At 36.1% G+C, this 24,651-nt stretch overlaps 2 protein-coding genes across 2 annotated transcripts in view; both read right to left on the bottom strand.

Annotated features, from left to right (window-relative positions):
- The window catches only part of LOC132153146 (titin-like), a 137,441-nt gene that overhangs the window by 71,269 nt on the left and 41,521 nt on the right, over nt 1-24,651 (bottom strand). Inside the window, exons 42-62 of the mRNA XM_059562449.1 lie at nt 14,563-14,853; nt 13,452-13,739; nt 12,869-12,988; nt 11,154-11,427; nt 10,684-10,867; nt 10,350-10,433; nt 9,240-9,507; nt 8,891-9,151; nt 8,417-8,626; nt 8,253-8,330; nt 8,130-8,156; nt 7,964-8,017; nt 7,813-7,863; nt 7,480-7,530; nt 7,058-7,129; nt 6,538-6,597; nt 6,272-6,343; nt 5,721-5,882; nt 4,842-4,937; nt 4,412-4,522; nt 3,993-4,097 (exon numbers count right to left, since the gene is read on the bottom strand). Of these exons, the coding sequence (XP_059418432.1) occupies nt 3,993-4,097; nt 4,412-4,522; nt 4,842-4,937; nt 5,721-5,882; nt 6,272-6,343; nt 6,538-6,597; nt 7,058-7,129; nt 7,480-7,530; nt 7,813-7,863; nt 7,964-8,017; nt 8,130-8,156; nt 8,253-8,330; nt 8,417-8,626; nt 8,891-9,151; nt 9,240-9,507; nt 10,350-10,433; nt 10,684-10,867; nt 11,154-11,427; nt 12,869-12,988; nt 13,452-13,739; nt 14,563-14,853 (2,919 nt within the window). The remainder of the gene's footprint in view (nt 1-3,992; nt 4,098-4,411; nt 4,523-4,841; nt 4,938-5,720; nt 5,883-6,271; nt 6,344-6,537; nt 6,598-7,057; nt 7,130-7,479; nt 7,531-7,812; nt 7,864-7,963; nt 8,018-8,129; nt 8,157-8,252; nt 8,331-8,416; nt 8,627-8,890; nt 9,152-9,239; nt 9,508-10,349; nt 10,434-10,683; nt 10,868-11,153; nt 11,428-12,868; nt 12,989-13,451; nt 13,740-14,562; nt 14,854-24,651) is intronic.
- Nucleotides 20,986-24,040, bottom strand: LOC132153147 (titin-like). Its single transcript, XM_059562450.1, has 6 exons — nt 23,057-24,040; nt 22,597-22,875; nt 22,213-22,500; nt 21,770-22,048; nt 21,403-21,684; nt 20,986-21,272 (listed from the first exon to the last, which is right to left on the bottom strand). The coding sequence occupies exons 1-6, from the start codon at nt 23,310-23,312 to the stop codon at nt 20,986-20,988; spliced, it is 1,671 nt and encodes a 556-aa protein (XP_059418433.1). The 5' UTR covers nt 23,313-24,040.

Genomic DNA, 24,651 nt, shown 5'->3' on the forward strand with positions numbered 1-24,651 from the left:
CTATAGCATCTGCTTTTTTAGTGACAGCAACAATTTCCTTCTTTTTAGGCTGAGCATCATCTTTGTGATGCTCAGAAATGACCTTTTTCATTTCTTTCTTAGTTTTAGGAATTGTAACAACCTCCTGTGTTGGCATATTATCTTCCTTCTCTTCCTGTTTAATTATGTAGGACACTTCCTTCTTACGTGGAATTTCTTCCTTATCAGAAGGAGGAGTAACTTCTTTTCTTTTAAGTGAACTTTCTTCATTTTCCTTTAAAATTTGTGTGTAGGCTATCTCTTTCCTTTGAAGCATAGTTTCTTCTGTTTTAGGAGCACTGACAGCCTGCTTCCTTCTGGGTGGAACTACTACTTGTGCTGTGGGTGTGGGAGCTTTGTCTTCATTTTGAGCTACTGTTTTCTCATCCTTTTTAGGAGGAAGAGGGACCTCTTTCTTTTGAGTTACAATTTTCTCATCCTGAAAATGTAAAGGAACCTCTTTCTTTTGAAGTGAAATATCATCATCCTTTTTAGGAAGAAGAGGAACCTTTTTCTTTTTAGATACAATATCCTCATCTTTTCTAGTAGAAGGAACAACTTCGTTATTTTCAGGCAGTATTCTCTTGTCCATTCTGGGAGGAAGAACCATCTCTTTCTTTTCAAATACAATTTCCTCATCTTTTCTGGGAGGAACATCTTTCTTTTTAGGTAACATTTCCTCATCCTGTTTAGCAGGAAGAGGGAGCTCTTTCTTCTGAAGTGCAATTTCATCCTTCTTTTTAGGGGTGGCAATAGTCACTTTTTTAGGAAGTTGTTCAGCAGTTTCCTCTTTTTTGGAACCAGTATCTTTCTCTCTTTCTTGAGATATTTTGCGTTCTCTATCTTCTAATTTACTATCCACAACAACTAGTTTCTCATGACCTATGTCCTCAATTAAATCTCCTTTCTCTGTAGCCAATAACAGAACAACATCTGGCTTATTGGAAGGTTCTTGCACTTCAAAAGAATGTTGTTTATAAATAGCTTCTGTAAAAGTAGAATGTGGAAAAATTAATACTGTCTCAGTCATTGAAACAACTCTTTTGGTTTCATGATTTTGAAATCGCAGTTATCTGATTATAGACACTACAAAACTCTCAGTTATCATATAGTCCCAATTTTGAAAATCATAAACTAAAGCACTGTTTATTATTTTTTATCTTACCTGTCATTACAAGTGCTCTAGAGTGTTCAACACCAGAACATTTTTCACTGATCCTAAATTCTTCTGAAGTCAATACACTTTCTTTTGAAGAATCCCCCAGTTTTGAAATGTGTAAATTATCAATTTCTCTGTCATACAGTATTTCTGTTTGTGATACAGCTTTTCGATAAGAGACGTCCTCTTTTGAAGTTTCTTTCATCAGAAGTGACTTCATTGCAATTTTCTGACTGTCTGATGGTGTGACTTCATCCTTCCTCAGGACAGAAGTGGATTCTTGAAAATTTTGAATGTAAAGAAGAATTTGTACCCAACAGTGCAACCAAGAGATTGATAGATAATAGAAAGAAAATTATTTTGTAAGAGACTGATCATAAATCTAAATATACCAAAAGAGTACACTTAATACTAAACCGTCCGAATTGCATGTGTATTTCTTCTGAGACATTTTTTTAAGTGGTGAATATGAAGAAATTAATATGGTCTCAGGATTTGAAACAACTTTGATTTCTTTATAAGAAAGATTATATTTAGAATTTATAGAAATTTACACAAATTCTCCCATAGCAATTTCATAAACTGTACATTTAACAGGGTGTGACTTCTCTTATCCCTAAGTGATTTGTGGTGTTTGAGAAGTTTGAACCTTTTGGGATTTTGGTTTCACCCACTTGAAAGACATTATGTATTGCTGTACTTAGTATACTTCATGGGATTGTAACAGAATATGAAGACAAAATGATGTTCAAGAGAAAATAAGATTACAAAGACTGCAATGGTGTTTGATTTGTGTACCTTTGGTCTTCTCATATTTCTTTGGTAGTAAAATTATTGTATCCGGCTTTCCTTGCAGCTCTTCTGTTGTAGATTTTGTCGGTGTTGAATCCAAAGCAACTTAAGAGAGTATGAAATATGTAAGATTTACATCAATAAGATCAAGAGTTCACTCTAGCGAGTGGTAAGAGGTTAATGAAGAAGAATAAGAACAAACTAGAGAAGGACAAGAACCAAGTGACAAACATAAACGGGACTACACGGACAAAGAAATTAGTTAAATAAAATAGTAAAGAAGTTTAAAGAAAGTCATTCCTAAGACAGCAAAGTAAAGAATAAGAAGAGTAGACAATCAGATGTTGTCCTAGATCATTGTACCTTTTGTAGGGGTCACCTCTTTCTTGTGGGGTACAATTTCTTCATCCTTTTTAGCAGGAGGAGGAACTTCTTTCTTTTGAGGCATTACAACCTCTTCTTTTGTAGTGAGAGCAACTACATTCTTCATTTTAGGTAAAATATCTTCTTTCTCTTCCAGTTTTGATTTAAGAGATATGTCCCTCTGTGCAATTTCTTCTCTGAAGAAAATTTCTTCTTTCATCTCTACAATTTGTGTGGAAGCTACTACTTCCTTCTGTGTAATTTCTTTCATGAAGAAAATTTCTTCTTCTTCTTTCTTCTCTGAAATGTGTGTGGGAAGTATTTCTTTCTTTTGAGGTACAGTTTGAGGCACATCTTTTTTAGGAATCTCTGTCTTTTGCGTTACAATTGCATCCTTTTTAGGAGGAAGAGCAACCTCTTTCTTTTTAGGTAATATTTCCTCATCCTGTTTAGGAGGAAAAGGAACCTCTTTCTTTTTAGGCTCAATTGCCTCGTCCTTTTTAGAAGGAAGAGGAACCTCTTTCTTTTGAGGTACAGTTTGAGGCATATCCTTTTTAGGAATCTCTGTCTTTTTCGGGACAATTTCATCCTTTTTAGGAGGAAGAGGAACCTCTTTCTTTTCAGGTTCAGTTGCCTCATCCTTTTTAGGAGGAAGAGGAACCTCTTTCTTTTGAGGTACAGTTTGAGGCATATCTTTTTTAGAAATCTCTGTCTTTTTCGGGACAATTTCATCCTTTTTAGGAGGAAGAGGAACCTCTTTCTTTTCAGGTTCAGTTGCCTCATCCTTTTTAGGAGGAAGAGGAACCTCTTTCTTTTTAGGTAATATTTCCTCATCCCGTTTAGCAGGAAGAGAAACCTCTTTCTTTTTTGGTTCAATTGTCTCATCCTTTTTAGGAGGAAGAGGAACCTCTTTCTTTTTAGGTTTAATTGCCTCATCCTTTTTAAGAGGAAGAGGAACCTCTTTCTTTTTAGGTAATATTTCCTCATCCCGTTTAGCAGGAAGAGGAACCTCTTTCTTTTTTGGTTCAATTGTCTCATCCTTTTTAGGAGGAAGAGGAACCTCTTTCTTTTTATGTAATATTTCCTCAACTTGTTTAGCAGGAAGGGGAGCCTCTTTCTTTTCCTGCTTTTTAGGGATAGAAACAGTCTCTTTTGTAAGTAGCTTCTCTGTAATTTCTTCCTTTTTGATACCAGCAAGAGTCTCTTGCTTCTGAGGCACCTTGACCTCTTTATCTTCTATTTTGCGAACAGCAGCATCTGGTTTCTTATAACTTATTTCCTCAATCAAGTCTTCTCTCTGTGTAGGCAAAAACGGAGGGGCCTCTGGCTTCTTGGAAGGTTCTTGCACTTAGAAAGAATATTAAAGTTAAGAACAATGCTTCAAATTGCACTGTTTTAAGAGTGAGAGAAGAGGAATGAAAGATCATTTAAATATACAAGACTTAAGATACATAAGAAACCAAGACATAAGATGTAAAAGATATGGTAGAAGCTACCAATAAGAATACACTCAGTCCCAATAATAATGCGGGACAAAGACAATAACATAAACAAAAACCACTGTCATACACGTGTTCCTCATAAGAGTGTGGCTAGTTAATAAAGAAACAAACATTCAACAAAAACAGTCTTACATACAAAACCTAGTATATGTCTATACCTTTCTTTGCAGGTTCTTCCACTGTAATCACTTGCTCAGGTTTAGATGGGACTTTCTTTGGTGGTTCTTGAATTGTTGGTTTTGGTTTCTTTTCTTCCACAAGAACTTTAAAGAACATGCATTGTATTGTTTAAAGATTGATTTTCATAAGCACACATCAAAAACACACAGTGTCACATACAATACGCTTCCTAATGGAAGCTAGAAAATTGCAACAATAAAGATGGTTATTTGAAAAGCTTTTAAACAAGAAAACCACAAGACATAAAACATAAGCAATGAACAGTACCCAATACGAAACATTCACCATAATCAAATGCCACAGTAAGGTTGTGTGTTCCTCTGAAGAGTTTGACAAGTTAACGAAGAAACAAACATATAACAGAAAGTAGCCCTACATACAAAAAGGAAGTCTATACCTTTCTTTAGAGGTTCTGTCTCTGGAACTTTAATGGCTTCATCAGGTTTAGATGGCATTTTCTTTGGTGGTTCTTCAATTGGTGGTTTTTGTTTCTTTTTCTCCACAAGAACTTTAAAGAACATTGTATGGTTTAACGGTTCATTTTCATAGCGACACATAAAAGAATAAACAGTATCACATATAACACGCTTCTAAATGGAAGCTGGACAACAAAGACAGGTATGTGAAAACTTGTTGACAATATACCCACACATTATAACAAATCAAAAGCAATTAACAGTACATAACAATAAAGTGTACAACAGTAATACTGCAGGACAAAAACATTTACATAAAAACCACTTCATGTGTTGCTAATAAGAGTGTAGCTAGTTAAAAATAAAAACACATACAAAAGAAAATATACATACAAAAAGGTGAGTCTATACCTTTCTTTGGAGGTTCTTCCACTGGAACTGCAATGGGTTCATCAGGTTTAGCTGGCAATTTCTTTGGTGGCTCTGGCTCCTTTTCCTCCACAAGAACTTTAAAGGGCATATATTGTATGGTTTAAAGATTCGTTTTCACAACACATGACAAAGAATCCACAGTGTCACATATAACATGCTACCTAATGGAAGCTGGACAAACAACAAAGACAGGTATATAAAAAGCTTGTAGAAAAGAAACCCACACAAATAAAAAAGCATAAACAATGAACACTACATAATAAACATAATGAGAGTACAAAAAACAGTAATATTGCAGGACAAAGACATTCACATATAAGCCACTCTAAGTCATGTGTTCCTAATAAGAGTGTGGCTAGTTAAAAAAGAAACTCACATACAGCAGAAAATAGCCCTACATACAAAAGATGAGTCTATACCTTTCTTTGGAGGTTCTTTCACCGGAACTGAAATGGCTTCATCAGGTTTAGCTGGCAATTTCTTTGGTGGTTCTGGCTTCTTTTCCTCCACAATAACTTTAAAGAACATGCATTGTTTGGTTTAAAGATTCATTTTTTTAGGCACAAATGAAAGAACACACAGTATCACATATAACGCACTTCTTAACAGAAGATGGACAATTGAACAACAAAGACAGGTATATGAAAACTTGTAGACAAGAAACCCACACAAAATAACTGTAAGCAATGCAACATACAAAAAATACTGTAATATTGCAGAACAAAGACAACGACAAACAGAAGCCACTGTAACTTAAGTGCACTTCCTGATGGAAGCTGGACAATTGCAAAAACAGATGTTTTATGAAAAGCTCATAGACAATCCCACACAACATGAAATAAAAGCAATTAACAGTACCTTTGGCTGGGGGTTGTTCAGGTTTTTTCACAGGTGTAGGCTCAGGCTTTGGCTCGGGCTTAAGTTTAGGCTTAGGCTTTGGTTCTGGTTTGGGCTCAGCTACTGGTGCAGCTTTAGGCTCTTCAGGCTCAGGTGCAGAAGGCACAGGAGCTACAGGTGCTGCTGGCTGTGGCACTTCTTCATATAACATATTTTTGATATTAGTACATTTATAGAGTTTCGGAAGAGTTAAGGCAAGCATGAAAATAACAGCGTAGTACAATTAAACTCATACCTCAAACAGAGAAAGACAAGACAAATAAAAAAGAACAGACACAAGATTTGACAATTGCTGTTGCATGCAATAAGAACATGTAGACTTAACATCAATTAAAAGAATTAAGAGGGTCACATCTAATAGTCAAAATGAAAAAAAAATCAATATGCTAACAAAAATATGTTGTAATAACAAACATTTACAAAAGGGCTTAAAAAGGACTTGATTCGCTTAAAAGGTGTATATGCACATAGAACAGGACAGAACCACAAATAATGACATGTTCTTTCCATACCTTTTACTTTGGGGGGTTCAACTGGCTCTGGCAATATAACTGCAGTAACTACTTCTTCCACAGGCTTTTTAGCTTTTGGGTGAAAATTAATTACAAGTGTTTTAAGAATATTCAATTAGACAAAAAAATAACACTACAACAGAATATTAACATGAGAGATAGAGTAGAAAGAATGTTTATAAAGAGCTCCATAGACACACAAAAATTGATAAAAACAGCAACTTATAAACACAGCGCTGGAGCACACTGGACAGACATCTGCATACCTTTCACAGGTACTTCAGGAATTAGCTCCACTGGTTTAGATGGCTCGGGTTCCTCGAATTCTTTGAGAATATTAAGAACAATTAACTCTATAATATCAAACTAGTAGCTTCAGCTTTGAAAGCATCCATGCATAAGCATCAGGGCAAGAATTACAGAGATATCACTGGCATTTACACATAGACGAACTGATACATCCACACAATACAGAATAGTATCAAAGCATTACTGAAGTTAAGACAATTAAAAAAGCAGAGAAAAAAAAAATCATGTAAATTTGTGTGCAACATTTAATTTTAAAACTTAGTATTATACCAAAAGTTTTCATTGATTTGCAGCTGCTACTGAAGCAAATATCAAAAACATTAACAGCACACAACACTGATAGCACATGACATGGCACAACTAAGGTGAAGGTAAACACACAATTTTACAAAGAGACATGAAAATGACAGACATGAGGTTGATGTAAGCATGTTTGCCAACAAGTAGCAAAGCAGCAAGCTGTCTCTCTTTCAGTACCTGTTGTTGGAGCCACCTCTCTCATTCCCAGGATTTTTCTACTGACAGCCTCTTCGACTGGAACCCTTGGGGCTGATGAAACAAAGAAAGTACTTAGAATAATCAATATAATTACAATAATAACTGGCTTTGGAGAAATATATGAAAACACACAAAAAAAATTACAAATCTGTTCAGAAATATTTACGTTGGTAAAGCTACATATATAAACAAGGTCAGACTGGTAAATGTATGACAACACACACAACAACACATACAGTAATTGTACATTGTGAGGACAGGATGAAAACAAGGGAGGGGAGATACAGACATTAATATGAACAGCATAAATACATACAAGACATATAAATGTGTTATGTGGTCAAACAAGTGGAAAGAGAGTTAGAAATGATATTTGTAGACTCAAAAGCTCTCAGTAATACCTGTTACTGATATTTCCTCTACAACACTCTCCGCTGTCCAGCTCACATACTCTGGTAAAGGGTAAAAAGTTGTTACACGGGTCCAAAGACGAATACTTTATATATTGACTTTATTTGGTTATTTCACGCAAGATGTTGGAAAAAAACAGACAAACAAAACTGTTAAAAAAACTGTTATTCTTTTACATTTATTTTGTTGTTGTTGAACAGATTGATGGTTAAAACAGACAAAGTTAAATGATTTTCATAGTGAAGTGATATTTGTCAGTTTTAGTGTATGATACTATATGAAAAGGATGAGGTGAAAAATTTCAGTTTTATTCTCTTAATTACCTTGTGTTTCCATTTTTTCTTCGTAATGGTAATATTCCATGGAAGATTCAGCTTATCAAAAATAATACGTTTATGAGTAACTATCACTGATTTTGAGGATAGAGATTTATGTATTTTCAAAAGTAATTTTACATAGAAATCTCAACCTCACCTTCAATGGTTAAAGCAGCTGCTTCAGGAACTTGTATTGATGTATCTGGGATGTCTGTGTAAGTGTAATTAAAAAATTTGAAGCTTGCTTACATAAATTAATGAAATGTGTTAAATAATCGGTCTATATGCACTAAAGGTGTTAAAAACATTTGTCCCATACTTACCATAAGGTACCCTTTCTATATCAATTTCTGAGAAAAAGAAAAACAAAAAAATAACTGTAAGGAGCCTTCACAATTTAGAGAATGTTAGTTAAGTAAATGCTGGAGCTCGACAGCTGTACCGACCTTTGCCTGACAGGTAAAGCTCAGCTGTACTTTTAGCCTCACCCCTGGGCTCCAATCTGACAATGACTGAGTACACGCCTAAAGGATTATTAATTTGGTTAAATGGGCCTTTTTATTTAATATTATTAAAACGAAAAATGGTCCCGCACTGGAACTCCACAAACCTTCATCGGCAGAGGTAACGTTGCGGATGATCATGAAGTGCCGTCGCCCTTCACTTTGGAAGGTATATTTGGGACTCTCTTTAAGCTCCCAAGTGTCCTTATACCATGTTACAATAGCATTGTCGAAAGACACCTCACACTCAAAAGTGGCCAACTGATGTTCTCGCACCACAATGTTCTGGATGCGTTTGGTGAAATGTATTTGCTTGGCTAGAAAAAGATAACGCAAGGTGGATGATTAGGACTAGAATCTAATGCTGGGGCCTTTTTTTCTGCCTAATATAGTGCATTAAGATTTGCTATAAAAGAAAGCCAGGAAAATGTGAAGGCAAAATATCCCTGGCATTCAAAATAAGAAGAGTTTTTCCATAAGAAGTGAAGACGAAGAAGTCACAGATGATGAAAGAAGAGGTTAGTAGATGGTATAATTTACAGTAAACAGTAAGTCTGACAGTTGAGTGAATCTATACAAACCTTCGATCCAAAGATTTGCAGTGGTTTCAAGATTTTTGTATTTGCAGGTATATTCTCCTTGGTCTTCAAGTCTAACATCTTTGATTGAGAGCTTCTGAGTGTAATTTGCCACAGCAAATGTGTATCTGCTGTGAGGTTCTAAAAGCTTCCCATTTTTAAACCACTGGGTTTTTACATTAGGTACAGAGAACTGGCAAGTCAGTGTACAAGTTTGGCCTTCCTTACCAGCCACATCCTGCATATGTTGTTCCACTTCAGCATCTGCAGAAACAATAAGGGTCAATATTGTAAAAACTTAGAGTATCGGATATAGTTTAGGAGAATCAAATGATGTTGCTACAGTACATACCCAACACTGTCAGTTTTGCACTGGAGATGTGTGGGCCACACACAATACGATAATTGCCCTCATCTCTCTTCTGGCAATCCTTGATCTTTAAGATGTGACGATCACCCACAATTTTAATGTCATACTTGTCACTACTGTCAAGTTTTTGGGTTCCCTTGTACCAGGAGAGTATGATTTCTGGGTAGTTGATCTTGATTTCACATTCAAACACAGCTTCCTTCTTAACAGTAGTTGTCTGGTCCATGATGTCATGTACCACAGTGACAGGCTGCATAGAAAACAAAAGAATACAATTTAAATGACATACTAATTAGCATAGTATCTAGACATAAACCAAAGTTGATTTTTGCATTTAGCAAACTGAATTCTAGATAATACCCAAATTGCCGACTTGTGACATTGTAAGGGGCCTCGTTCTGAATGGTAATGATACTGCATAGCAATTTTACATTTCTTACACTCTTCCTCAATAATAATAATAATAAGGCACTATGTATGAAAGTGCTTCAATCACACTCCTTTGACTGTGACTATTGGTTTATGTAATGTTTTGATGATACCATGCAGAAATAAATTATACTTACTGGTTAATTTTTTTTTTTTTTTTTTTTTTTTTTTTTTTTTTTGAGTACTTGGAATAACATTACATAATATTTACAGTATATAACATGCTGTAAACACTGTGTGACATTAAACCTACAGTAGTAAGATACTTCTGTGTTTGTCCAACTTGTCATAATAAAACATGTCCAAGGCTTCTCAGGTGCACTTGCAGGCAGCCTAACTTACACAAAACTAACGTGTCCTAGCAGATAAACCACAGGTGTAGTTTCTAACATTATAGACATCTTTGACTAAAGCTTGACAATCAGAAAATGTCTAAATGCACTTATCCCTGCACTATGCATGCTTGTGCTATAATTCTTTAAAGCATATGCCACGTTTTGATACTTTGTTATACAATACAAATGACATTCATGTATTTTTACAGTGTTTATAAAGCACTAGCTGATCTATGTCTTATTTTCCTAAATAAATAAAAAAGAAAGTTTTGATTTTTGCTGTCTACAAGGGTTTATATAATACAAATAACAGAATTAGATTTCAAACCTCAGTTTGTTCCATCCTCTTTTGCAAATCGGCAACAAGTTTAGCCAAATCCTCCTCAGACTCTCTTGCAACGCTTTCCACTTCCTGAAATGTAACAAAGCCAAGCAATTAAACAATTTATATAATCTACTTTCACTCCTGGCTCGAAAAGTGAGTTCCTTAAAGGTAAATGTCACTAAAACCTTCCTTGACCACATTTTTGAGTTGGTAAATTTAAGTAAACCTATAAACATAATCAATTAAGAGGAATATTGTTACAGTAGCAATGTACTTGGTCTTATCTTCTAAACCGAACTATATGATGCTGTTGTACTGTTGTCTGAAACAATCTTACCGGTCTTCCACTTTCGCGTTCTTTTTCCTTCTTCAGAAACTCAATAGCTTGAAGGAGACCCCGGTAGTCTGTGATGCCATACATGCGGGCATATTTCTCATACTCCTTGGGATCAACATTTCTAAGCAACTCAACAATGTCAATATCCTTGTCCTCTTTAGGGCTTTTCTGCTTTGATGGAGTTCTGGGTTAAAAAACAACAACACACATTTTAGCCAATCTTGTATAGTTAACATCTCAATCAGTGTTTTACTTAGTGTGAGATGTAAATTTGTATATTTGGTTTTTAATATGCACAAATGGTGAAGCAATAACAATCAGACCCATTAGTTATTTTTACAATTACAGTCTATCATTTATAACAATAAAAATAATCATATTTAAGTCATTTAATTTATAGTAAAATGCCTGTTACTAATGTTGGTCAAGGTGGGTCCTTGAGGATGGTTTGCAATTTGACAGACACTCACTTCTTCAGTTTCACCATTTCTAAAGTGGTCTCTTTCTTCTCATCAACATTCAGGTTGGTGCTGCACTCAATTTCTCCATGTTTGTTTGAAGCAACACATCTGTACTGACCAGAGTCAGATTTGGTCACCTCTTTGATCTCCATTTTGGCCTCTTGGCCTTTTTGTTCAATACTGACGCGACCACCATGAGTCATCTGTCTCCATTTGCCCTTCATCCATTTCACATTGGGAATGGGATCACCACCAACTTTAGCAATGAAGGTAGCTGTACCTTCTGCAAAAACATAAATTAAACAAAGCATCAATAAAACTTTCTTCTGCATTTTAATAAAGTTCATCCAAGTGTTGGGTAAATTACTTAAAAAAAAGTAATTAAGGAAACACTTTAAAGTGTCCTTTTTACACGATACATTTACTTACTATTGTAATAACAATTAATTACATGCAAGTAACCCTAAACCAAACCCTAATCCTAAACCTAACAATATAGTAAGTACATGTAGTCAATTAATATGACTCAGTACTTAAATGTATAATCATACTGTAATAAGGACACCTTTTAATGTTTGTTCATCATCAATGTTGTATTTAAATGACTTTTTCTAATTACTCTGTCTTAAAAGTAACTTATTTACTCAGTTAATTATTTGAATCGTTAATTATACCATAAAATCCCTATAAACCTTGATGCATAAAAATGAAACCTAATTCTTTCAGTTTCAGTTCAACATGGAAAATATTAGCCTTTTAGCTTTAAAACAACTATAATACTTGACCATTTAATAAAAAAAATGTAACCTTCTTTTGGTTAAAGAATAGAATTGCTCTGCAAAATATATGAATAAAAAAAAAGCTTAAGAAAAGAAAAGTTTAAGTAACTTTTATAAAGTTGCCAGATGGAAACATGACTGGTGCATCTTGAGATACAGTAAAACAATGGAACTGACATATTTTTTCAAAGCAATTAGTATCATATTTCATACACACTGACATACTGTACACGTATACAACATTAGCAGTCACTAATACTAATTTTGCCCACCCCTAACAAAAAAAACATGATATTGTACTGCCATTCATTCACATATGTTTTGTCTGTATTAACACATAGTTCATAAACAACATTCTGATATTTTATAAATTAATTTGTATTGCTTTGCAAACTATAAACATCAATATTATATTTATATCCTAGTTTTATACGACATTTATCTAATATGTTAGCCTACAAGTTCTGAGACAGGAAGGAAAGTACCTCGCTTTAGTTTCATAAAGATTACATAATCAGAGAATATTCATTTTCTATTGAATTGTTTCATTTAAAATTAGACACTTCAAAGTGTTCTATAGACATTTTGCTCACGTCTGTGTGTGAAGTATTTGCAGAGTTTCTGTTCATTTTTGTGACACGTTTAAGAGAGATGTTTGTGATGACCAAAACAGCAGAAAGCGCACCCTGTTTGTTTTGTTAATTTTACAAAAGCAAAAAAAAAAAAAGGTTTGTTGTTATTGTCAGTGTACACAAATAAAAGTAGAACCTTTATAGATTTGTTTGATGTTAGTCTTATCTGTATCTGCAAGTGAACGTTCCGGCAGGGAGAGGATTAAAGACGCTGCATTCATTTTTACCTTTAGACGAACCATACAGATCTATCTATATGCATCACACCCTACACTGGTTCACCCCTAAAAAAGGGAAATGGAGTATCACTTACTCTCAATGATATGGACACTCTTTGGCTCCTCAATGAAGAACAAGTTGTCCAACTTTTTAACTGCTTCAGGTGGTGAAGGGGCCGCCTGTGCAGGGGCAGGAGCTCCTGGTTTCTCTGAAACTTTTGATGGAATATTGCAGTGAGTTACATACATTTTTAAACTTAAGATATTCAAGATTCAGGCCTAAAACAATTTAGACAACAATAACAATTTGACTTTTTCAATAAGCAGAGCTGCAGGAATAAGAATGGCAAAGAAACATTTGCAAAGAAGCAGATTTGGACAAAAATCATTGAGACCTGTTTGTAATCAACACGCAAGTACTTGCCCTGACAAAAGTAATCTGTTGTCAGGCCAATAAAGAACCAGAAGACAGAATTAGATTAATGAAAAAAATAATAAATATTAGAAGAATCTAATATTGGCAAACAGCCAACAGAATGGCAAAGTTAGGATGAAGCAAATAAAAAAAGAAAGATTTACAAAGGACATTAAAAATATTATGTTCCTTACACACACACACACACACACACACACACACACACACACACACACACACACACACACACGCACACACAATACCTTTGATAGTGACTTTAGACTTGCAGAATTCACTACCAGCCTCATTGGTTGCTTTGCAGAGATAATCCCCAGAATCTGCCTTAGATACATGGATCATTTCCAATGTGGCAGTGCCATCAACAAATGTAATCTTAGTATTTTCAGACGAAGAAAGCTCCCGCCTGTCCTTCATCCACTGAATCTTGAGAGGAGGAGTTCCACGTACATGGCAGCTGAGGGTAAGTGTTTCACCCTCAGTCACAGTCACTGGTTTAAGAGGCAAGTCAAAGCTTGGTGGTACCTTTTGCTCTGTATTCAGAAAATATAGTAATAATAAGCATTTTTGCGAAAATGTTAAATCCTTTTTGAAACATATATGCATGAATGTTTACACACAGAGAGTCATTTGAAACAGGAAATTTCAAATTTTTGTACTCCGTAAATCATTTACCATGGAAAATATACCATGGTAATTACATGGTACTCCAAGGCATTTCCAATAATTATGAATTTTAGTAAAATGGAATTACCATCTGATACTGTCACTGTACCACTGTACATTTTTAAAGAGCGGCAACCATCCGGTCCCTCTATTGAATCAACATGGAAGTGAAACTGCAACTCATCGACTGGCTGCTAGAGACTGGCTCCAAAAGTAATTTTTTTCTGGATTATTTTATAGCGTTATCAAATAATATGGCTTGCTGTGTGGTTAATTGTACTAACATACTGTCCAAGAAGTCTGGGCTCCATATTTATTATTTATAATTTATTTAAAACTTGATTACATTGCAGAATCAGACAGACTGTGATTAGCTGTAGGCTTAAACCATAGACTGTATAAAAAAGTAGCATATAGCATTAGATCCTTAGTCTGAGCTAACATGATCATGATGAGATAGGCGGGTGTGGTTTCAGCAACCGGACACCTCAGCTCCATCTGCCAAGATGGTGATGGCCGGCTCCACCCACTCTGGGCTTCAAAAATGCTCTTCAGAGACCTTTCGGTGACGTAACGGACACTACGTCCATTGTTTTATACAATATATGTTTTTTTTTTTAACAAGGAATACCACACTTATAACTGGACACATTAAATAAGAAAAGCTTGACATAGAAACCAGCTGTATACCTGTGATCTTAACAGACACTTCATAAGAGGCAGTGCCAGCTTCATTGGAGACTTTGCACATGTATGTTCCACTATCTGACAGCTGAGATTTTTTGATGCACAGGACAGCCAGGCTGGTCTTGAAGGTTACATCATAACAGTCAGAGGTGAAGATTTCCGTGCCATCTTTATACCAGTTGACAGTCAGGGGCTGTGATCCAGCTACACGACCCTCAATCTTCACTAGTTTGCCCTCAGTGTCCTCAATAGTTGCTGAAGGTTTTTTGGTAAAATTAGGTGGAATTTTGCGTTCTATAGGAACAATAAAAAGAGGTGTTGTTAGACAATACATACATGATAGACAAAAAGAGTTTCTTTCACCTAAATGCATGGAACAAAATTAAGAGCAAAAAAAGAGTGACATATGCTCAACAGTGCAACCTGTTGACCTACTGCAAGCAAAGAAAAACATAAATGCAAAGGCATGAAGAATGGAAGACAAAAACATAAAAGAAATAAAGTACCACTGGTCAGTCCCAAGAAAATGAAGACACAGGCGGTGACCAAATACCTTTAACAGAAACTTCTGTAGAACAAGAGTCCTTCCCAATATCATTACTAGCATGGCAAGAATAACGACCAGAGTCTGCCTTATCAGCTTTCAAAATTGTCAAATGTTGAGTGTTATCCACACATGATATCTTATAATTGCCCCCTGTGCGGATGTCTTTGTGATCCTTGGACCAAGTAACTTTTATTGGCAATGATCCCGTCATGTGGCATTCCAGTTCAACAGTATCTCCCACTGTCACGTCCACAGGTATGAGCTTTTTATCAAACACAGGTGGATATCTTGGCTCTGTAGAGTTAAATAGAGATAACAGCACAATTGTATAGACATGGCAATACATTCAGTGTGTTTCACAACATAGGAAAGAAATTTAAATCAGAGAAAAATAAATAAACAGAAATAAAGGGAAAAAAACAGACCTTGAAGTGTGAGCTTGGCTCTACAAGAAGCAGTTCCAACACTATTAGTTGCAATGCAAGTGTATTCTCCAGAATGTCTCATTTCACCTTTGACTATATTTAGGACAGCAGAGTTATCGTCAAAAGACATTGTGTATTCTGAATCGCTCTTAAGAGCTTCACCATCTTTGAGCCAAGAGACCTCCATTGGAGAGGATCCTGCAACACGACATTCAAACTGGACAGCCTGTCCTTCTATTTGTGTAATGCTAGTTATCTTTTTAGGGAAAGACGGTGGTGTTTTCACATCTGAAAAGAAAAACATTTAGCAAAATACATTGATAAAAGTTACACAGTGCAATCAAAACATTTAAGACATTTAAGAGATAGATTCAAAGCTTTGAAGAAAAATTCGAATCACCTTGTACAGTTAAGAGGCACCTGGAAGAGGCAGATCCTATGCTGTTTTCTGCCATACATGTGTATTCACCAATGTCAGATTTGGCAACTTTAGCTAGTTTCAGGCAGGCAGTGCCTTTGAAGAACTCCATCTTACAGGTTGGAGAAGAGCGCACTTTGCCATCTGCCTTGAACCATGACACTTTCATTTCAGGAGTGCCACCAATCTGGCATTTCAGGCAAACTGCATCACCTGCAGTGACCTCCATAGGCTCCAAACTTTCAATAAAGATTGGTGGTTCTAAAAGTGACAAAATATATACAGTATACATACCATGAAGACAAGCATGCACAATTTGATTTGGTTTCACAGTAGCTTATATTGAGCAATTTTATTCAATAACAAACCTAAGATGGACACTGCTGCTTCACAAGTGTCATGTCCAGCATCATTGGAAACCTCACAAGTGTATTTTCCAGCAGCCTCTTTATCACTGTTTAGACACTCAAGGATGCAGGAGCTCTCAGTGGTTGTAACATTGTACTTGTAAGAGGAGTAAATCTCCTGACCATCTTTATGCCATTTCACAAGAATCTTTGGGCTTCCCGCATATGTACATTCAAGTATCAGAGACTTGCCCATTTCAACAGACAGGTTCTTGAGCTTCTTGACAAAGTGTGCAGCCTCTGAATGAAAGATGGCATATATATTTGAAAAACAAAGCTCCGCTATAACAAGTATTCAGGAAATAGTTACTCACATTAACTAAATTAAAACTGACCTTTAACAAAAAGGTTCACAGTGCAGTTTTCCTTCCCTGCATCATTAATGATCTGGCAAGTGTACTCGCCAGCATGCGATTTATCAATGTTGAAGAGCTCCAGAATTGCATTATCTCCTCTTAAAGCAATCTCACAGCTTCTCCCAGATACTATTTCCTTACTGCCTCTAAACCATTTCAGTTTCATTGGGGTACTTCCTTGAACGGTTGCTGTAAAGGTGACATTTGTGCCTGGGAGGGCTTCCACCGGTTGAGGTGTGGTCACAAAAGAGGGGGGTTCTATAGCAAACACGACAGGAAGAAGGTTGTGAAATGTGCCTTAACCAATAGTTTTACATGTATTTATTGTAAATGATTCTACACCTAAACACTAACCTTTAACAACTAAGGATGCAAATGTCTCTGCAGTTCCTGCACTATTCACAGCTTTACATTTGTATGTGCCCGAGTCTGAAAGTTTCAGAGTTGGCACTTTCAATGTGCAGGTATTCTCAGCGAATGTAATCTCATAGTTCGGTCCACTTTTAATCTCCTCTTCATTATGGTACCAAGAGATGGTGAGAGGGGCAGACCCTGAGGCTTTGCAGTCCATTTCAACAGTTTTGCCAACAATATTCTGTGTGTCCTTCAGTTTTCGTGAGAACGAAGGAGGAACGATTTTGTCTGTTTGACCAAAAACAAGATTCTCAGCTTTTGGCTTCACAAGAAATCACATGTAAGTGTAAGATTGGAACAAATATTATATACAAGAATATTTAACATTACTAACCCAAAACAGTGAGGTGCATTTTGCAGCTATCACTGCCAACTTCATTCTTGATTTCGAATGTGTATTCTCCAGTGTCACTTTTCTCTGTTGACAATAGCTTAAGACTGGAGACCATTTTTGAGAAGGTGATTTTGTATTTTCTGCCTGAAGACAACTCCACACCATCCTTGTACCATTTTGGTTTAAGTTCTGGAGTTCCAGATACAGTGCATTCTAAGACTGCAGTGTCACCAGCGGTTACACTGATTGACTCTGTCTTATCCACTATTGCTGCAGGTTCTAGAAATTTAGAAGCATCTTAATGTTAATTTACATAATACATTTTTAAAAGATATATACTTAAGGGGGGAAATGTATTTTCTTACAAACCTAGGACAGTTAGGTTTGCTGTGCATTCAGCTACTCCAGCATCATTTTTCAGCTGACATGTATATTTTCCAGCAGTTGTAGAGTCAGCTTTAAAGATCTTCAGGGTGACCTGATTATTCTCAAATGTAATTTTCCTGTTGTCGCCATCTCTGAGAATGTGGTCTTTATCCTGAACCCAAGACACAGTCATAGGCTGCGAGCCTTTGACCGTTGCCAACAAAACCACTTCCTCACCAGAGATGGCTGTCATGTTGGATAATTTCTTCACAAACGCTGGCAGTTCTGAATGTCAGGAAGAGAGTCATCAGAAATCTCAAAACTACGTGTTAAATCATTTTTTGGAAAATTATTTGATACTTTTATTTGAACTACTATAGTATCTTACTGACCTCTTAGCTTCACAGTGCCCTGGCAGGAATCACTTCCTACATTATTTGATGCTTTGCACTCATATTCCCCTGCATCTGATGTTTCCAGTCCGAGGATGTGGAGAGTTGCAGAGCATCCCTCAGACACAAATTTATACTTCCTACTCTCCTTTAACTGTTTTTTATCTTTAAACCACATTATCTCAAAAGGTGCTGAGCCTTTCAGCTCACAGTTAAGACTGGCATCTTTGCCCTTCAGCCCCTCAACTGGTGTTGGCACTTTCTGGAAAGCTGGTGGTTCTACAAAAATTTTATTCAAATTAAAGTGAGCATTTATGCATATTACAATTATGCATATAAAATCATTAAATCAAGAAATCATATCATCTGAAGAGGGTTATTATCAAAAACTAAAACTATGAAACTGAAATAAAATAAATATTAGATTGGGAAAAAAAACTAAATTAAAATTAAAGAAATTTTTTTCCTTGGCAATTAACTGAAACAAGTTTAAATTGAAGCACTAAAATTACTATCTGAAAAAAAACTGAACAAACTAAAACTGAAATACAAATAAGTTACAACTGAAAAAAAGCAAATTCATAATATTAATAGAAATTATAATAGAAGACACATAACACTAAAATAACACTGCTTCTGAAAAATAGCCAATTAATGCGCATGTTGAAAAGGCACAAACATTAAACTAGTAAATGAAAGATCCATCTACTGTCTAACCTTTGACTGTGAGTGTGGTACTACAACTTTTAGTTCCAGCGTCATTCTGGACTTCACAGGTGTAGACTCCATTATCCTCAAAGCTGCACTTGAAAATTTCAAGGACTCCCACAGAGTTATCGAAAGTCATTCTCATGTTGTCACCATCGCTGAGTACAGCGTCATTTTTGTACCAGCTCATTTTCAGAGGAGCTGTGCCAGTAACTTTGCATTCAAGTAGGAGTTGCTCTCCCATCTTCATGATTTTTGCAGCTGGCAGTTTCTGTACAAACTCTGGAGGTTCTGTAAAACCAAAATTTTAAATGTTATCATAATGATTAATGTAATATATAAAATGGAGCACTGAGGATGATTTCAAAAAGATGGCAGAAGACAAGAGGCAGATGATGGCTTAAAGGGAGTAAAGCGTAATGATGCACAGTAAGAATGAAGTAAGATGATGATGAAAGTCAGGCAGACAGTTTGTATAAGCAATACAAGAGCATGCAAATGGTGAAGCATGAAAAACAATAATGAAGAGCGCTGATAAGAGTACTTGAAAGAGTTCCAACCTTTTACCAACAAGGTTGTGGTGCATTTAGCAGTACCAGCATCATTGCTTATTTGACAAGAGTAAGTTCCACTGTGTGATACTCCAACGGCAAAAAGATCTAGGAAGCATGAGAGGCCTTCCAGGCCAGTAAAACATGAAGGTCCACAAATCAGCTCAGTGTCATCTTTGAACCATTTCACTGTGAAGGGAGATGTTCCCTTAAAGGTACTCTTAAACCGAACAGTGGTATTTGGTATGACAGCCTGTGATTCTGGAACCAGCACAAAGCTTGGTGGTTCTAAATCATTAATGGGAAAGAAAGACAAATACATCTGTTAAGAAACTGGCAGCCATCAGAGATCTTAAGATAATTGTGAGAATGAAATATGTTACTTAATACTACAAAATCTATCTAACCTTTCACCCTCAGTGTACCACTGCATTCACAACTGCCTGCTTTGTTTGTAAGTTTACAAGTATATGTTCCAGTGTCGGTTTTCTCTAAACATTCAATTTCCAAAGACACGTTGTTTTCATCCTTAAGAAGTTTATGTTTGGTTCTTCCTGACAGTTTAGTTCCATCCTTCATCCACTCCACAGTTATGGGGAGTGAGCCAGATATTTTACATCCAATTTGAATATTTGTGCCCATAATTTCCTCCATCTCCATCAAAGGTTTAATGAAAGATGGGGGGATTATTTGCTCTGACAAAGACAAAGAAAAGTAAAGATCATAAAAATCACTCAAATTCATCCAATACTATTTATTCCATTAATCAAGAATAAGCACTAACCTAGCACATTTAATGTCACTTTACACTGGCAGACACTGATGTGGTTGGAAACCTCAAACACATACGTTCCTTTGTCTTCCAACTGGACAGACTGAATTTTAAGTTGGCTGACATTGTTGATGAAGCTGAGGCTGTGCTGTCTTGAAGGCATAACTTCATTGCCATCTTTAATCCATTTGACTTTCAGCTCAGGAGAGCCTGTAACTTTGCACTCAAAACTTACTGGATCTCCAGCAGTGACATTAATCATCTCTGGCTTTTCAATTATCTGAGGTGGCTCTGGGGATAATATAACAAACATATTTATAAAAGCCTTTAGGATGGACAGCTACAAAAAAAAAAAAAACACTTGCAAAAACAACCAACCTTGAACCACAAGGGTAGCAAAACACTTCTCTTGCCCTGCCTCATTCACAGCCTGACAGGTGTATCTTCCACTGTGGATGGACTCACACACAGGGATTCTCAAAGTAGCAATACTGTTTAAAAATGTCCTCTCAATTGAAGGATCCTCCAAAATCCAGTTTTCATCTTTCTGCCATTGTATGGACAGAGGTGGTGAACCTCTTACAACACATTTAAATTCAACCTTTTTCCCAAGAACTGTGACAACATTCTCAATCCTCTCCACAAACGATGGGGGCTCTGATAGGAAATGTGAAATGTTAAATAGTATAAATAGTGATAAAATCATGGATATAAAATATATTTAACATACTGAATTCTAACCTTTTATGCTGAGTGTAGTCTGACTTGAACAACTCCCAACTTCATTTGCTACAATGCACTGATATTCTCCAACATCTAACGCATCGCATTTCTGTACATCAAGAGTCATTATAGAACCATTCTTCTGCAAAATCACATGCTTGAGGCTTGATTTAATGTCCTTTAAATCTTTTTGCCAGGTCACCTCAAAAGGAGCTGTGCCTTTTACCTGACATTCAAAATATGCATTTGAGCCATTCACAACCTCAAGAGGACTTAATGGCTTGACAAGAACTGGGGGCTCTGAAAAAAGAAGAAAGCTCAAAATAAAAACAGTTTAAAATCTATGCTCTAGTCAGACTTTTTTTTTTTTTTTTTGAGGGAACATTTCAAATTACTTATACACCTATAACATGCACTACATAGTACTAACCTTTCACTCTTAGTTCCATACTACAGCTCTCACTGCCCGCCTCATTCCGGGCTTCACAGTAGTACACTCCACAGTCTTTGATATCACTGCTACTTATCTCAAGCCGTGCAAGAGAATCAACAAAAGTCATTTTATGCTTGTCACTTGAACTTATTTCATTCCCATCTCTGAACCAGTATGTGTCTATCTCTGGAGTGCCTGTTATCTGGCATTCAAAAACTACCAATTGGCCTGGTTTTACCACTGTTACTTTTTCAGGTTTGTGGGTAAATTTGGGGGGTTCTGTAAGAATAAAAAGAAAGTATTTTTTAAGCATTTAACAAAGGTTTAGGGGGGGAAAGTAGTTAGGAATGATTATTGTGAAAACCTTTCACGAAGAGTGTTGCTTGGCAAGAATCTGATCCAACATCATTACTTATTTCACAGACATAGTCTCCAGAGTCAGAAGGCTTAGCAAAAAAGAGCTCCAGTGAGCTAGAGGTGTCATTTTTCTGAACAGAACAGTCAATCCCAGATGAAACCTCTTTCTTATCTTTAAACCACTTAATGGTTAGTGGTGGCGTGCCAGACAGGAGCACATTAAACTGCACTCTGGATCCTGGTATAACTTCTTGCGATTCAGGCTTCTCAATGATTGCTGGAGGTTCTGCATATAAAAGTAAGATTTATGATTAAAGTTTAAATGAAAATAAAACTCACTGAAAGGCACAGCATAAAACAAGATGATAAGATGGTGTAACAAGATATAAAATACAATTTACAACTAACAAATTAAATTGTTATTTATAAAAGCCAACGGTAATCGCAAACCTTTGATCTTCAGCGTGCCAGAACACTGAACAGTGCCTGCTTGGTTTTTAGCAATACAGGTATAGTTGCCACTGTCTGAACTATCAAGATGACTGATTTCCAAAGATGCCGCACTCTCAAAGAATATGCATTTGTGCTTTTCATCTGTCTCAATCTCCTTACTTTCCTTGAACCAAGTGACAGTTATGGGATGAGATCCAGAGACCAGACATTCCAGCTGTGCAAAAGATCCTTTTATACTCTCCATGTCCTTCAATTTTCTTGTGAAGGAAGGTTTGATTATTTGATCTGTTACAGTGAAGGGAAAATATAACAGCTTCAATCTCAGTATTGATCTAAAATATCCAATTCCTACAAATGGCTATTTTATTCTACCATACTAACCTAAAACAGTCACAACTGCCTCACAACTGCTTCTTCCAGCATCATTTGAAATCTCAAAGATATATTCTCCACCATCACTCTTCTCAGCAGAAAGAATTTTTAATATGGAGCTTGTATCAGTGCTCTGCACTTTGTACTTTTTGCTTGATGTCAACTCTTTGCCATCCTTTAGCCATTTTGCTTTAAGAACTTTAGAACCAGAGTATCTGCATTCTAGAGTGGCAGGATCACCTACTGTAACACTGACAGACTTGGCTTGCTCTGTGATGTTTGCAGGCTCTGTGTATAGTAAAACATGTATAAATACATGCAAATATGACTAAATCAAAAATAGCTATATGGATATAATGACTAAATAATAACATGAAAATCTGATGATCAGAAACTGTGTAAAATGGCACTGATGGGAGAAAAAAAAGCGATGTTATAATTATGTAAATTAGCATTAATTACTACACACCTTTTACCGCCAATACTGCTGTACATTTCTGACTACCAGCTTCATTCTGTGCATGGCAAGTGTACTTTCCACCATATTTTAATTGCACACTAGAAATGTTCACCACTGCGGTCTGGTTCTCAAAAGATATCTGAACATGCTCAGATTCCTTGATCTCATGGTCATCTTTCATCCAAGAGATGGTCATAGGCAATGACCCTTTCAAAACACATTGTAAGGAAACCTCACCACCAAGGAGGACATTTGTATTATCCATCTTCTGCACAAATGATGGTGGCTCTAATTTAAGATTATGAAATGTAAGGATGTTATTAGCACAATGTTTACAAACATCACTGTACCTTCACTTACATAAACAAAAATCCAAGAATTTCTTCTTCTTACTAACCTTTCAGAGTAACATGAAAATCACAGGAGGTCTGCCCTACTTCATTTCCTACAGTGCACTGATATTTGCCAGCATCCCCAGGTTCAAATTTTAAAATCTGAAGAGCTGCTACATCATTTGTCAGGCTTATGACGTGTCTTCTATCATTCCGGATCTGCTTTGAGTCTTTGAAACAGGAAATCTCAAGGGGAGCTGAGCCTGACACTGTTCCTTCCAGCACAACATCTGTGCCTTTAACAATTTCTTTGGATTCAAAAGGTTTCACAAACTCGGGAGGTTCTGAGATAAGAAAGCACCAATTAGCTAATGAAGTAACCACTGTGAAATGACTTTAGCATCCTTAAAAAGTAGGGTGATCAACTTTAAACAAACCTTTGACTGTTACCAAGCAACTACATCTATCGCTGCCAGCTTCACTTGATGCTTGGCAGATATAATCTCCACTGTCTTCAACACAGCAATTGGAAATTTGTAGTGTCGCAACTGAGTCGATGAAGGTCATTTGGTATTTATCATTTAAGCTAATTTCAGTTTCATTTTTATACCATCTAATACTGATCTCTGGGCTGCCAGTGACTTTACATTCCAAAGTTGCAAGACTCCCATTCAATACTAGTTTAGTCGAGTCAAGCTTCATTACAAATTTTGGAGGTTCTAAAAAAAGAAAAGAAAAAGAAAAGAAAAAGAGAATAACCCATTAAGATGATTTAACTGAATAATTATTCTGTAAAAAATATAATAATAATAATGGCAAAACAATTCATCAAGAGTAAGAAAAAGCACCTTTCACAAATAAGGCAGCGGTGCATGAGACTTTTCCAGCATCATTAGAAACTTGGCAAGTGTATTTTGCAGACTGAGATGGCTTCACAGAGTGCAGCTCCAGTGAACTTGAGCTGGCTTCTTTCTTGATGAAGGAAGTTCCTCCAGTTAACATTTCTTTGTCTTCTCTGAACCACTTAATAATAAAAGGTGCTGTCCCAGTGAATGCAGCTGTTAGGACAACTGTAGCTCCTGGTATAACATCTTGGTTTTGAGGTTTCAAAGAGAAGACTGGGGGTTCTAAAGTTAATTTGAAGAGGGAAGAGGTTATTTTAACAACCATATACAAAAATTTTTTTCAATCAATAAGATATGACTTATTATTCTAACCTTTAACAGAAACAGTTCCACTTGTTTCACTGTGTCCTGCAGCATTAGTTGCACG

This window comes from Carassius carassius, chromosome 11 (genome assembly GCF_963082965.1).
Source record: "Carassius carassius chromosome 11, fCarCar2.1, whole genome shotgun sequence".
Taxonomy (NCBI): domain Eukaryota; kingdom Metazoa; phylum Chordata; class Actinopteri; order Cypriniformes; family Cyprinidae; genus Carassius; species Carassius carassius.

Coding starts and splice junctions, on each gene's coding strand:
- LOC132153147 (XM_059562450.1), bottom strand. CDS start 23,312: ATGGATAATACAAATGTCCTCCTTGGTGGTGAGGTTTCCTTACAATGT. Junction 22,501..22,596: donor GGCAGTTGTGACTGTTTTAG/GTTAGTATGGTA, acceptor TCACTGTAACAG/ATCAAATAATCAAACCTTCC. Junction 21,273..21,402: donor TATGGAACTAAGAGTGAAAG/GTTAGTACTATG, acceptor TTCTTTTTTCAG/AGCCCCCAGTTCTTGTCAAG.